Source organism: Leucopleurus acutus (assembly GCF_964270905.1).
Source record: "Leucopleurus acutus genome assembly, chromosome: 4".
In the NCBI taxonomy this organism is placed as follows: Eukaryota; Metazoa; Chordata; class Mammalia; order Artiodactyla; family Delphinidae; genus Leucopleurus; species Leucopleurus acutus.
Window position 1 is genome coordinate 31,984,553 of NC_139146.1, and position 14,485 is coordinate 31,999,037.

The 14,485-nt window shown below is 42.2% G+C and overlaps 1 protein-coding gene across 3 annotated transcripts in view; it reads left to right on the top strand.

The window, feature by feature from the left end:
- The window catches only part of PAPSS1 (3'-phosphoadenosine 5'-phosphosulfate synthase 1), a 106,547-nt gene that overhangs the window by 55,897 nt on the left and 36,165 nt on the right, over positions 1 to 14,485 (top strand). For all 3 annotated transcript variants that reach the window (XM_082838055.1, XM_082838054.1, XM_082838056.1), the window contains 2 exons: positions 2,215 to 2,420; positions 5,035 to 5,170. In XM_082838055.1, the coding sequence (XP_082694181.1) occupies positions 2,215 to 2,420; positions 5,035 to 5,170 (342 nt within the window). The remainder of the gene's footprint in view (positions 1 to 2,214; positions 2,421 to 5,034; positions 5,171 to 14,485) is intronic.

A 14,485-nucleotide genomic window follows, 5' to 3' on the forward strand; every position in this document is an offset into this window, starting at 1 on the left:
TTTTCTTGATTGTGACTTATTGCAGGGGGAGAAGGACAACCTGGGGATTAAGGCTGAAAATGGATTTAAAAAACAAATACAGTTTCCCTATGCCATATCTACCTGATCACGGTAAAAAGCCTCTCCCCAGGAAGTGTACATACTTACTAATTGTGCTGTGCTGAAGCCCATGCTTGCTTAAGCCGGGTGTTCTAACAAGGAATCAGGGAGTCCCAAGTTAAGGAGTCCTGAAATAGGTGGTTAAAAGGATGGTTCTTCGTACTCTTTTAAAACACTAAAAAAAAAAAATTGCCAAAGAAATTGATATTTAGGGTATTGTAATTACATTCCAGCTACCTTAAACTTTGTATATTGTTGGTAAGATTAATGTACTACAATAAAGAAAATATTGCTAAATGTTAAAGAACTATGCTGTATGATCCAGCAATTCCACTTCTGGGTATTTATGTGAAGAAAACAAAAACACTAACTAGAGAAGAAGTATGTTCACATGTGTTCATTGCAACATTATTTAGAATTGCCAAGATATGGAAGCAACCTAAGTGCCCATCAGTAGGTGAATGGATAAAGAAGATGTGGTGTATATATATGTATACATATATACACACACACACACACACACACACACACACACACACACACAATGGAATACTATGCAGCCATAAAAAACAATGAACTTTTGCCATTTGCTGCAACATGGATGGACCTGAAGGGTATTATGCTAAGTGGAATAAGTCAAACAGAGAAAGATAGATACCATATGATTTCACTTATATGTGGAATTTAAAAAACAAAACAAAAGAACAAACAAAACAAAAACAGACTTGTAGATACAGGGAACAAACTGGTGGTTGCCAGAAGGGGGTGGGGGTAGGCTAAATAGGTGAAGGGGATTAAGAGGTGTATAAACTTCCAGTTATAAAATAAATAAGTCACAGGTATATAATATACAGCATAAGGAATAATATGGTAATAATTTTGTATGGTGACAGATGGTTACTAGACTTATCATGGTGATCATTTCTTAATATGTTTAAATGTTGAATCACTATGCTGTACATCCGAACATAATATTATACGTCCACTATAATACTTAACTTTAAAAAAAAAAGGAATAGAACCCTGCAAAGTTGCGACCACGTTCTTCTGTGTTATAACTTCTTTTGACTGGGGAGTAAAATAGATACTAGAAAATGTAATTCCTACTCATTGTTCTCAAGAACCTTTAACATAAGAATTAAATTATACTTCTTGATTTTCTTCCTTGGAAATAATGGTAAAGTCTTTGTGGACTGCCTCCTTAGTTATGACTTAGTCTTGGGTGTGGTGTAAATCTACCTATTAATTTTCCATTTTGAACTCCACCTTACGGTGGTAATTTTAAAACAACCAAACTGTTAGCATTGATTTTGTTGACGTCTTTTGCCCAAAGAAGGCATGCCATGATTTCCCAAAAAGTGTGGTTTCTCTTTGATAACGTAAATAATATCCACATATGAATCTGAGAGTGTATTTTATTTTTCTAACTTGCACATGACGAATAGGAAAGAAAAAAACACTTTCAGAGCTTGAAAGGTTGGGAACTGAGAATGTGCTTTTGGTCTCACTGGCAACATATTTTGGTTTAAATGGAGCCACTGATTATTTACTACCTTTGTTTCCTGACCAGTGATAGCTGGCATCAGTTCCATTCTGATTAAAAAACAAAAAACTTTTTGAGTGTTTTCGTCTTCCTCTCTCAAGGATATCCAGGTATACCAAGTATACTCAAGTTACTTAACCAACTTGCCACTCAAAATGTAGTTGTCAGCGGTATCAGTTATAATATTTTTCCTGTAAAGGCCCTGAAGTATAATTCTTTGTCTTACTCATATATTTTTGGTGATGTTAGGCTTAACCCGCTGATTCTTCCTTATTCAACAGTTGCTTAAACTTTTGCGCTTCTTCCCCCTAAAGACAGTTTCATGAGTGGTTGTGAGGAGTATTGCTGCACACAGTGTTGATGTTCTTAATTTTTGCTGTTTGTTTTGTTTTCAACTCTGGGTTTGTTGCTTGTTCTCTCCCTGCTTTTCTGTGCCAGGTACCAGTGGAACACTGTCACTGGAGCAATAAATCTTTTATTATTTGAAGAGTGTCTACTGAAGTGTGAAAGGTAGATGTCAGGCCCGCTGAGTAATGCAAGCTGTGTGCTTTATGTTCTTTTGTGCCCTGCAGGGGGTGTCATTAACTTGTCAGTACCGATAGTTCTGACAGCTACTCAGGAAGATAAAGAGAGGCTGGACGGCTGCACGGCTTTTGCTCTGATGTACGAGGGCCGCCGCGTGGCTATTCTTCGCAATCCAGAGTTTTTTGAGCACAGGAAGGAGGAGCGCTGTGCCAGGCAGTGGGGAACAACATGCAAGAACCACCCCTACATCAAGGTCCTGAGTAAACCTTGCCGCATTTTATCTTGATTTGCCAATAATGTTTGTGCTGAAATGTGAGGCATTACCTGTACATCAACTATGCCATTGGAACTGGTAATATTTTGCAGAATCAAGGCTGGAACTTAGTGTGAACTTTTAAAGAAACTAAGCGAAGGAGTTCCCTGGCAGTCCAGTAGTTAGACTCAGCGCTTTCACTGCCAGAACCCTGATTATATAGCAGCTGTTTAGATCATGGAAGTGTGTTCAATTTCATTTCATTGTCTTATGTAGGACAAAAAAGTGATAAACTTAAAAAACAGGCAAATATATTGTTTTATAAAATAAAGAGGTTGAACTAACGGTGTCAGACATTCCTTCAGCATTAAAATTCTACAGTTATGAATAACAAATAACATAGTTTACAAACCATGCTTATGTAAATTTTTTGAACCACATAGCAGACCTATAGGATGGGTGGCATTTCCATCTTACACATGGAGAAATTGAGACTTTATGGGGGATATATGTTCTTGGCCAAAGTTAGGCAGCTTATGGTTGGGATGAGGGTCTGATTTGAATCCAGGACCTTGGGCTTTAAAGCCATCTTCCATAATCCTTAGCAGAAAGTCATTATTGGCTTATGTAGAGCTTCCCGTACTCTGTAATCCCTACCACTAGAGAGTACTTTTCGTATGAATTCATTGGAGGAGACATTTTTTAATCACTGAACGTATGTGAATGCTGTTTATATTGTGTGCCACTTTTATTTAGAGCAGTCTGTAAGACTTCTCAGGTTAGTTAGTACTTGGTGTGCAGCCTTGAGGAACCAATAGGATTTGGATAGGAGGGAGCTGTAAGAAACGGCTTCCCAGGTTTCTGCGGCAGGGGGAGCAAAGACTCGGTGCGTTTGAGAGAGAGTTGGTGGTTCGAGTGGGAGAGAGGACCTTGGGCTTCAGTTTCTACTCCAAGGTGTTAAAATTTTGTTCAGTCATAATAACAATTTACATGTATTTATGCTTTTCAGCCACGTTTCTGCTTTTCAGTCCTTACAGTGACCCTTAGAAGTAGACAGGGTTATTTTCTTTATTCTGAGGAGTCTTAGAGTGGGTTCAACTTGCCCAGAGCTGCAGAGGTACCTGTGAGGTGTCAGGATTAGAGTCTGTCTTAGGTCTTCTGTGCTCTTTCCCCTATGCTGCTCTGCCTTCCTAGGAACAGAGAGGTGGCAGGCAGATTTGACAGGGTCACAAACGACGTGGTGATTTGGGAAGCCAGCTGGGTGGTCTAGAGCAGGGTGTCCCTCTTCCAGCCCCATGCCCCCCGGTACCAGCCATGCCCTCCCGGTCTCCTGGCTGGAGTCCAGCTTCCTGTCATACCCATTGAAATCCATTCTCCTTAGTGCAGCCAGAGTGAGTCTTTTAAAAATACAGATCTGAACATATCACTGCTCCCTTTAAAACTCTCCAGTGGCTGCTCATTGTAATCAGAATAAAACCTGTGAGGCCCTGTGGGATCCGGCCCTGGCCTTCTTCCACCATCTCTTCCACTACCGCTGCCCCTCTCCTTGCTTTGGCCTTTCTGACCTTCTAGCCACATTAGCTTTCTTTCTGTTCCTCAAAGACAGAAATGTGTTTCTACGCCAGGACTTTGCAGTTGGTGTCCCTCTGCATGAACTACTTTACCTCTGTGACGAGTTCCTTTTCATCATCTCCGGTTAAATGTCACCTTCCTCAGAGAGGCATTTACTAACTCCTTTCTCTTAAATGCCGTTCACTCTACTCCCTGGACACTGTGTTCCAGTGCCCTGTTTGTTTTCTCTGCAACGTTTATTGATCACTAGCTGATAGTTCTCTGGTTTCTCCTCTGTCTTGCCCACTAAAATATAAGCTCCATTGGAGTAAGATCTTTCTCTCTCGTTTTCTGCTGTATTTCCCAGTGCCTAGCACAGGCCCTGACACATACCAGTGCTCAGTGAATATTTGTTGAATGAGTGGTTTGGTGGATGGGTAGAGACCTACTAGTGAGGGAGACCAGGCAGGAAGTGACTACGCAGTTGAGGTGCATTGTTAGCAGGTAAGTTGAAGCCGTGGGGGAAGAGCTTGAGCTGCATAGCAAAAATGGATGGGTCCTAGAGGGTATATCTTCTCCTCTCAGATGCAGAGAAAGGACACGAGTGGAGCCGAAAGAAATTTGAGGTGGTGTGGAGATTGGAAGGCAAGAATTTGTGTTCAGCTCCGTCATCAATACTTTAATTGCTCAAAAGTTTAGGATTGGAGAACACAAGAGGGCGGGGTGACCCAGGCTCACACACTTTTCTGTTAATCAACATACAACAGCAATGAAAAGAATGTTTTGGTTGCTTAAAAAAGTCGTAATTATTCATTTTGATTTTGTTTGCGTTTCATATGCAAATATAATAGCTGCGTCACAAATCCTTTGCAGAATTATAAAATATATTCTAATTCTACAGCATCTCTAATGCCAGTTCAGTTGATAAACCAAACAGATTTACCATTGACCTTAAGATGAGAGTAGTTTACAGGTATATTTAGCTTGCATGAGAGAAATGTTCTTACTTATTTTGATATTGGTTCCTGTTAAAAAAAAATTATCTCCTTTCTCTTGCCATTAGATGGTTATGGAACAAGGAGATTGGCTGATTGGAGGAGATCTTCAAGTCTTGGACCGCATTTATTGGAATGATGGTCTTGATCAGTACCGTCTTACTCCTACTGAGCTAAAGCAGAAGTTTAAAGATATGAATGCAGGTAAGACATGGACCTAATTATCTAACATGGGATTACTTGGAGTTTCTCCTTGATGGGGAGGTTCTTGAAGATTTTTTCCAATGCTTGCTAAAATGTAAGACAGAATGAGGAGTGAAGATAAATTTAGCAATGGAATATGTAAGGAAAGGTAGTCAATCTGAATCACCCTATGTAGTTCACTCATATCAATGTGCTTTATATCCCAGAATGTCTTATTGGAATGGAATGTACCACTGCAGAAAATAATAGAACAACAGTATCACATTTGCTATTCATTGAGCAAGTGTTTGTTTTGCATCTTGATATGCCAGAGTACCAAGTGCTGAGGATTCATAAATAAATAAGACAGGAGTTTATGGTGTAGAAGAGAGACACTGTCAACAAATAACAGAAAAAGTTGTTGAAGAGTAGGTTAATCATGATTTCAGAGTTCTGGATTAGGAGGAAGTGGAGCAGTAAATACAGAGAGTTTGTGGAAACTGTTCTTTATAATACTGTCTTAGAAAGTGCCCCAGGACAGGGATTTTTATATTAGACATGTGTGATTAGCAGATCTTTCACACAGAAGTAGGTAAATGATGTGTTTACACGGGTGCGCTCACACTTGCAAATTCCGGGGGCCTGCCACAGCATTCGCTGTAGATTTTAGGAGGCTGTTTTTTAAGGTCTGAAGAATTTGAAGCCTCCTGCAATCATGCTGCTAGTGAATTCTCACCCACTACAGAAATGGCTAAACACTAAGCATTGGTGCTGCTTTTTAAAATATCTTCTGTGTACAAATCGAGGAGATGTGGCCGAGAAAAGTCAGGTGGGTATGGATGCCTTTTCAGGGACTACCTGGCCACCCAGCCGTATTTATTAAGCAGAAGCCCGCCTTCCCAAGTGACTCCAGGATCTGGGCAAGAGCTCCCATTTCATCAGTTGTGTTTAGGTCCTGTGACCTCTCAGATCCTTGGTAGTCATTCAGAGTCCTGTGTGCACACTGCCCCCTACCACTTAGAAGTTACGTGGTTGTGGGGAAAGGGGTTTCCTCTCTACGGCTCAGTTCCCTAGTTGTACAAATGAGGACAGTGATGGTACCCGACACATAGGTTTTTATTTTTAAAAAGTGAAATGAGCTAAGATGCTTAGGCACCGTAACGGTACCTGGCACACAGCAAGAGGTTAAGGTGTCATTATTTCTGTTACGTGAGTTGGAAGCTAGTTTTACCAGTAAGTAAAGGGTATACAAGTAAAGGGAAGAGAAAGAGTATCTGTTTTTTCTTAAGCTGTGTTGTAATTAGCTGACACTTGAAATGATGTGAAAGGGATCAAGCACTGGAGGCCCGAGATGGACACACACTCTTCAGAGCTCCACAGTCCCCACCAGCCTGCCTCGTTCATGCACACCTTTTGCTTGGCCCCCTTACGGTATTTGATCGTGTGGTGCCCCATTCCTCCTTCCGAATTTTATTCCTCTCCTCTGAATTTGAAGCACATATTTGGCTTAAACTACTCGTGCAGGTATTTCTCCGAATATTACACTCGGCGCTTGCTTATACAGCAGCAGCTTGTTTTCTTCTTTCTTGCTAACACGTTTTGGGCCCAGTCGTATAGGACTGTGTCATGAACTGTATCATGACTGCTGTAAGTCAGTGATGGTGCTGCATTCTCTTGTCACTGTGTGACTTAAAGGTCCGTGTGTAAGTCAGTTTTGACCTTTGAGATGTAAGCAAGTGGGGCTTCTGGGAAAGGTTTTCCTTCCTGAAAAGAAACTGGCTTAGGACAAAAAGTTATCCTTTCCCTTCCTTCCTCTTCCTCCTGCTTTGGATGCTGTCATGTAAGGGTGCAGTGTTTGGAGCTCTGGTAGCCATTTTGTACCGTGAGAATCCATAAGAATCTTATACTGTTTGAGTTTCTGATCCAGCCCTTGGGTCCTCTGTATCCAGATTTGTTATTCAAAGACCTAATGCATGTTTGAGTTGTATAAGATGCTTCTAGTTGGGTCTTTGTTGATTTCCATCCAGAAGCATCTGATAGTTTAATATGTGTAGACTTCTCTCTTTTTTTCTGGTGAACAGGACATGTTTCACTGAGGACTTGCTGAGACCGCCTTGCTTACTTTAATTTGTTTTCAAAATAATTTATATCTGGAAGTCGTGTTACTAAATAAATTTTTAGCACTGTTGAGGGGTCTTATCAAGAAATTATCATTCATAATCCAAGACTTTATATTACGTCTGTTTTACATTCTTCCTTGTGTACCAAACATTTTAAATCATTTAGAGGATTTGTTGCATAATGAGTGATTGCAACTTTGTTTAAAGTAGCTGAGAGCTGGTTATTAGCCTTAAATCCAGCAAAAAAGATGATGGAGTGTTATTTTGTTTACTTTTCCATTTTAGACTAAGGCAAATAAGCAACAGACTGAGGAGGTCCCTTTATAGTTCTTATTCAACTCTTTCTGGAAGCCAGTAACAAGTCATCTACTCTTGTGTACAAATCATAGTTCAAGGGAGGGAAAACAGGGAACATTTTTTTTTCTTTTACTTAGGGTTTCTATTCTTACCTCTCCCTCCTTCTCCTTCCCTCGTCTTAGGGAATATTAGGTAATCTTTGATTACCCTGTGTGGGTTGTTGTCCTGTGCACATTGATATGATCAGTTTTGCTGTTTCTAGACCATTCTGTAGCTGGAAGGATTGAGAGGTCTTTAATACCCACGTCAGTGATTGCAAGGTGACACGGTTCCAGATGGCACGTTCTTTGAACCACCGATGATTGACCACTATCCTGGAAAGAAAGACTGAATTTCACTTAAGCCAAGTAAGAGCCAGTCCGTGTTTATTACACACAGGGTACTGGTGTCCTGCTGGGTTACGAAGGGAAACGCTGACATCATTTCTCTCAAGCTAGTATGTGGTAGCACAGTGTTGAATACATCTGAGAAAGCTTTGTCAAGTTGTTGAACCACAGACTGTATTTTAAATGAATGGATAGAGACGGTAGATGGATATATTAGGCTAAGTGGGGAACAACAGATGCCTGAGAAAGCTGAGGTGGAAGCAGATAGTTTGCCTCTGAAGGCACTGGGCTTTCTTGCCTGTATGTGGCAGTGGGCTGGAGATGCTGTAATCTGAGATTGGGTGACAGGGCCTCTTGTCAGTCAGGTCAAGGCCCACTCAGATGAGGCTGTGAACATTATCTGACAACGTGAGTGTTTAAAGGTGGGCGGTCAGGGCTGAGGGAACCGCCAAAGAATGATGAGGCATCCGGGGACTAGCAATTTGGGGTAGTATGACCATTCCTGCAGGGCATTGGAAGGCAGCATTGTTTCTGAAGTGGGATAAGAGGAGCTGGAGCTGTGGCAAGGGGCTGCCGGGCAGGAGCTAGTTGTCCGGGGTGTAGACCCCGCTGGGATCCCAGCGCTGAAGCAGGATGCTACTGGGGCGAGACTTCTGTCCTCCGTCCTCTGGTTGCCTATTGGTGTCTCCTGTATGGAGGCAGGAGTACAGCACTCCCACCCCCAAACACGCACACACATGCACATGTACGCACATGCACATGTGCACACGCGCACGGAGGCACGAGACAGGACTGGACAGGAAGGGGAGTGGAGAACAGGCAGTACAGTGTCCAGCTGGCAAAAAAGCTTTATTTCCAACATTATTTTTCACTTTAATTTGAAAGCATTTCTAGTTCTGAGAAAGAGAAACAACTTGCTGCCGTATTATGGGGTATGAGAGTGCCTGTTGGTGAAAAATTCTAGTCTATTCATATTTACTCAAGTAGCCTAGCCCTGTCTTGTTGATTTCTTTTCCCCCCTCATGAGCAATTTAAGTAAAAGAAATGACAGTCCCGAGGGAGGAGGGGGATCAAACTCTTTCTCATTTCCAGCTCTCTTCAAAAAACTCCCACAGAAACATAGCGTGCGTGCACCCCAGCCTGCCTCCCAGCAACGCTGGAGTGATTGTCAGGACCCTCTTGTTCAGCTACTGTATTGATTTGGGGAAAATCAGAAATGCCTGTACTTAGAGCTTTGGGGTAAAGTGGCAGATAATAGAGCTTGCGTAGGACTGCAAGAGAAGACTTATTAATTACTGCTGTATGCAGGCCAATTTTCAGAGAAGTTGAAAGGAAGACAGCAGGCGGATGTTGTAATTCTGGGTCTAGTGGTTGGGTTGCAGGCCGGGGCTCTGCCTGTGGGCTGGGCAGCGAAGCACAGGTCTGAGAAATCTGGGGGAAGGAGTTAGCAGCACTCCCCTGCTGACCAGCTCATTCGTTGCCCACAGCTGCCCTGCTGGGGAGCTGCAGTTGTCCCCGGACCCCTCGCTGAGAAAGTGCAGCACAGGGGTCCAGCCCAGGTGTTTGTACTGTGCCACATCAAGGTTCCGTGGCCGTGGCGCTAGATTAGGCAGCCTGTGTCCTGCACGTATTCTGGGGGTCAGGGCCCAGCCTCCTCCCAACACCAGAAAACACTCACAGTTGCCGTTCCTTCCCCTGTCAGAAATCAGCGCATCCTGAGAAGAACCTTCTTCACTGTCTTCTTCCCCTTCCGTCTGCTGGAGGGAAAGGGATCAGACCGTACTTGTTAACATGGTGTGTTGGCTCCTGGACTGGATGGTGTCGAATCCGGAGGAGAGGGAGAGAAACTGTAGTCCGGGGCTCTTCCTTTACTTAGACATGAGGTATAGGAGAAGGTGCAGGTTTCAGCAGCTGGACCTGCTTTTGGCTTGAGATGTGAGGGTGGTAAGTGAAGGTGAAGGAATTGAGGGGTGGGGTGGTAATGAGCAGCGTCTATTGAAACATTGTTAGTAATAAGTCTCTGTAACGGATGAGTTGGAAGCTCAGGACTTAGGGATGCAGCTAACAGAAGCCATCTGTATGCACGTGGTAATTGGATCCAGGCGAAGTGGCGTAAGTTTCCTGAATGAGTACGTAAAGAAAGAATTTCCTAGGACCCAGCAATGAACTCTGTGGCTCTGAGAGGACTACGGGATGTCAGAAACAGGTGACTAGACCAAAATGGGCCAGGCAGAATATAAAATGTCATGCACATTTGATCACATCTATGTAAAAACGTGTGCATCAGGAGAAAAACTAGGAGACTATGCAAAACCCCAAAAACAGCTATATTAAGATAGTGCATTTGGGGTGGTTTTTCCCCTCCAAGTTTTCTTCAGTGTTTCATGGTTTTTACTAAAGAAAAAGCATAAAGAGGCAGATGAAATAGAAAAGGTTGGTGCCACGGTTAACAGGCCTTGAGGCTATGAAGACAGTGGCATAGCCTTTTTTTTTTTTTTTTTTATGTCAGAGGCAGCAGAGAGGTCAGGACTTTAAAACAGGAAAGTACCTTTTGGGTTTGCCAGGGGTTTCATACTCACCGTGTGGCAGAGCAGGAAGGAATTAGTTGAAGGAGTGACTCCATTCCCGTTCTTTTCTTCCATCACTTTATCCTTCACATTGTCACCAGACTTAGCTTCTGAAAACAAAGATCTAATCATGTCCTCTTGGAGCTGAAGGAAGTATATTCCTTCTAACATGGATTTATTCTCTGATAAGTGAATGTTTGCTTCTCCTCCGCTGACTAGATTGTAAGCTCCTGGGGGCAGGACCAGTTTCACTGTCCCCCCAGGACAGTGTATCTAAAACAGAATTTTCATCCTGTCCCAACTCCTTTCTTCCCTGCCCCCCTGCCTGCTTTGGCTGCTGGATGGAGGCTAGATGGGGTTGCAGGGGGGACCAGTTGTCTCATGAAGCAGGGATGAAGGGCTGATGTGGGCACGGGGAGTGAAGAAAGCAGGGTTTAGTGAGGTTTAGGAAGCAGAGCGATGCAGTGCGTGTGGAGGATGGCAGTGGTCCTCCAGAGTCTGAGGCTGTGCAGTGGGTGGTGGTGCCTGCTCTCAGAGGTCGTGGAGGAGGACCAGAGGTGCAGGAGGAGGCTGGCGGGAGGTGATTTGAGCTGCCCGTGGAGTGCTGTGAGGCAGGTGGAGAGACGGTCTGGAGCTTAGGGGAGTTTCGGTCAGATGACGTAGATCTGTGAGTCAGTAACACGTAGAGCGCTGCTCAGTGACCTCAGCACCAGGGAGGGGTTTGAGGGAGCGGGCAGCGCCAGTCTCTGCCTTTGTGGCCCCATTCCCACTGTGTAGGTTGTCATTGGTCAGACGAGCCTGTCTGTATCCTGGGGGAGGAATAGATTGAGTGAGTGGGGAGAATGGAAGAGTTGGTGGATGGTTTATTTTATATGGAAAATATGGGAGCACGTTTCTGCGCCACAGTCTTCTGATTTTGCTGTCTCCCCACTCCACCCACTGACCCTCCCCCACCTCAGTCCCACACAGTCTACTAGCCTAATTTTCTGGGCAACATTACTGATTAACTCACAACCTCTGTTTGGAACACAGTATCCTTCCTAACCTATCATTCAAAATTCTGCGTGATATCACGTGCTAGGCTTTGTATCCATGTTTGACAAGATGGACGATTCTGTGTCCTCAGACGCATCTGCCTTGCTGCCTCCACACTTCTGCTCACACCAGGTGTCTTGGTCGCAGTGCTCTTACTTCCATCACCCGAATTTCATTTGTCTTTCAGAGGTTGGTAAACCACAGCCTGCACGCCAAATCTGGCCCGCTGCCAGTTCTTGTAAATAAAGTTTTACTGGGAAATATCCACAGTCACTTATGCATCGTGTGTGGCTGGTTTTGCACTGCACGGCAGGGTTGAGTAGTTGCAGCAGAAGCCCCATAGCCTGCAAAGCTTAAACTATTCACTCTAGCTCTTGAAGGAAAAAGTTTGTTTTTGTGCACGGCACCAGCAGCTTCACAGTGTAATTTCTGTAAATCACAATTATGGAATTCCTGGTCCTTTCCCAGGGATGGCGGCAGAAGGCTAGAAAGAAATGGAAATCATAAATGTTAATATTAAATTCCAGTCATTTTGAAGATAATGTCCCATTTTCAAACACGGTTGAAACCCTGATCTTAGGTAAAGCAGTCTTATACTAATCCATAAAGAGTTATAAGCGAAAAGACAAGTATTTTCTACCAGTTATGGTGTGACAACGGGGAATTCACTTGTCCTTTAGAAAATGGGGATGAGAATGTGAGGAATTACTGAAAGTTGCTCTAAGTATCAGTGGCCCCAGGTCCATAGTGGCCCATTATTCTTTTTCCATCCTTGATGGAAAATTGTTAGAGGAAAATATAATGGTGGTGCATACTGGGTTATGTTAGTTGGGACAATACCTTGGGAATGTAAGCTTCCAGTGGATCAGGTGCTTCCATTACATTGTTCATCCACATAAGTTCTCTAGTGGGGAAACCAGATGGTAGGGATGAAAATGCAGTCTGGAGCTACAGACAGTTAAAGCCATTTGTGTAATTCATTGATAAATAGTTACAAGTGATTGAAAAGGCTGGAAGTTTAGGAAAGACCTGGTAATATTGGCAAGAAAAAATGGGCAGACAGAGCAAATGATCATTGGATTTCTGAATGGAACTGATAATAAGGAAATAATTCTACCTGGAAGAAATTTTGGCAGCAAAATCCTTTATATGCTGCTAATGTAAACTTTTAATAAGTCATTCATCTTAACTTTATCTGTTAAATGTCCAGTGTGGAGCTAGATTAATTCTTTTTGGAAAGGAAACCTAGGTAGATGAATTATTAGAATCTGTGAAATACGTATATTTGAGACAGAATTTATTTATGTTTCCTTTTGCACATGCTGTTCATATAAATAATCTTGCTAAATGGCAGTTTTACAAAATCAGGTTTGACCTGATTGGAGTCTAGGAATGTAGTCATCATACACCTGAGATGTATTACCCGGGGGTCCTATTCACAGTTAGGCACCTGTTCCTGATTAAGGAAGGCGAAGGCTGCATATTGCAGCACAGAGCTAATGCACCCTCCTCTTGGAAACACTGACTGGAGTGTTGGTTCGTACTAGAGTAGACCTTGAGTCACCAGTAGAACAGTGGGTTCAATTTCCTGCCAGGAACTTTTAGATATGGTGTTCTTTTGGTTTTTTTTAATGAATTGTCTTAGATTTTTAAGTGACTGCACTGTACATCTCACCGTGCTGGGTACTTTATATTATTTTATCTTCATAACAGTAACCTTAGTATCATCCCCACTACGAAGATGTCAAAAGTGAAATTAAGTCCTTAAAGACCACAGTCCATGGTTAAAAATTGTTAGACCTGTAATTTGAACCCGTAAATATCATGTTCCAAAGCAGTGCTGCTTCTACATGTATCTTCTCTTTTAAAAATTATTAGGGAAAATTTGAAACATATGATACTTAATCTGTAAGTAGATACAATAGTGTGAATGAATCCCTATATACCTCTAACCCAAATTCAGTGGTACCAACTCTTGGCTACTCTTGTTTCACCTGTACCCCTACCTACCCCACTGCATCTCTGCATATTATTCTGAAGCAAATCTCAAACCCTATGTCATTACCATCTAAATATTTCAGAAAGTATTTCTTAAAGGTAAGGACTTTAAAAAATACAACCATGATATCACTGTTGCACCTAAATAATAATAATATCAATAGTTTCTTAATACTATCAAATATCTAGTCAGTGTTTATATTTCTGATATTTTCATAGTAGTCACATTTCTTTTTTTATAGTTTGTTTGAATCAGGATCTAAATAAAATCTACATGTTATAACCAGTTCATATGTCTCCTGTCATAATTTTTTACTTTGTTTTTTACTTTTTATTTTGAAATAATTTTAAATTTACAGAAAAATTACAAGAATAGTACCAAGAACTCCTATATATTCTTCACCCAGTTTCCATAATTAACACTATATTTCTTTGCTTTCTCATTCTCACTTTCTTTGAAAGTTGCAGACATGATGCCTCATTACTCCTTAGTTATTTCCATATGTATTTCCTGAAGATAAGGACAGTCTCCTACCTAACCTCAGTGTGCTCATCAAACTCAGGAGAATACCATTGATAAAATACTGTCTAATCTGTGCACTTCACTCACATCATGCCACTGTCCCAATAATGTCTTTTATCACAAAACCAACAATGACAACTAAAATCTTCTCTTTGCCACCTTTCCTTCCTGGTTCAGGATGTCAGTCATGTCTCTTTCGTCTACTTCATTCGGAACAGTCGCTGAGTCTTTGTCGTGTCTTTTACAACTTTGGCATTTTTGAATAGTCATGTCGTTTACTTTCTTGACTGTCTCTCAGTTTGGGTTTGTCTGCTGTTTCCTCATGATTAGGTTCCGGTTACACGTTTTTGTCAGGAATCCTGCAGGAAACAATGCTGGATTCTTGGGGCATCATATTTGGTGGCTCACAA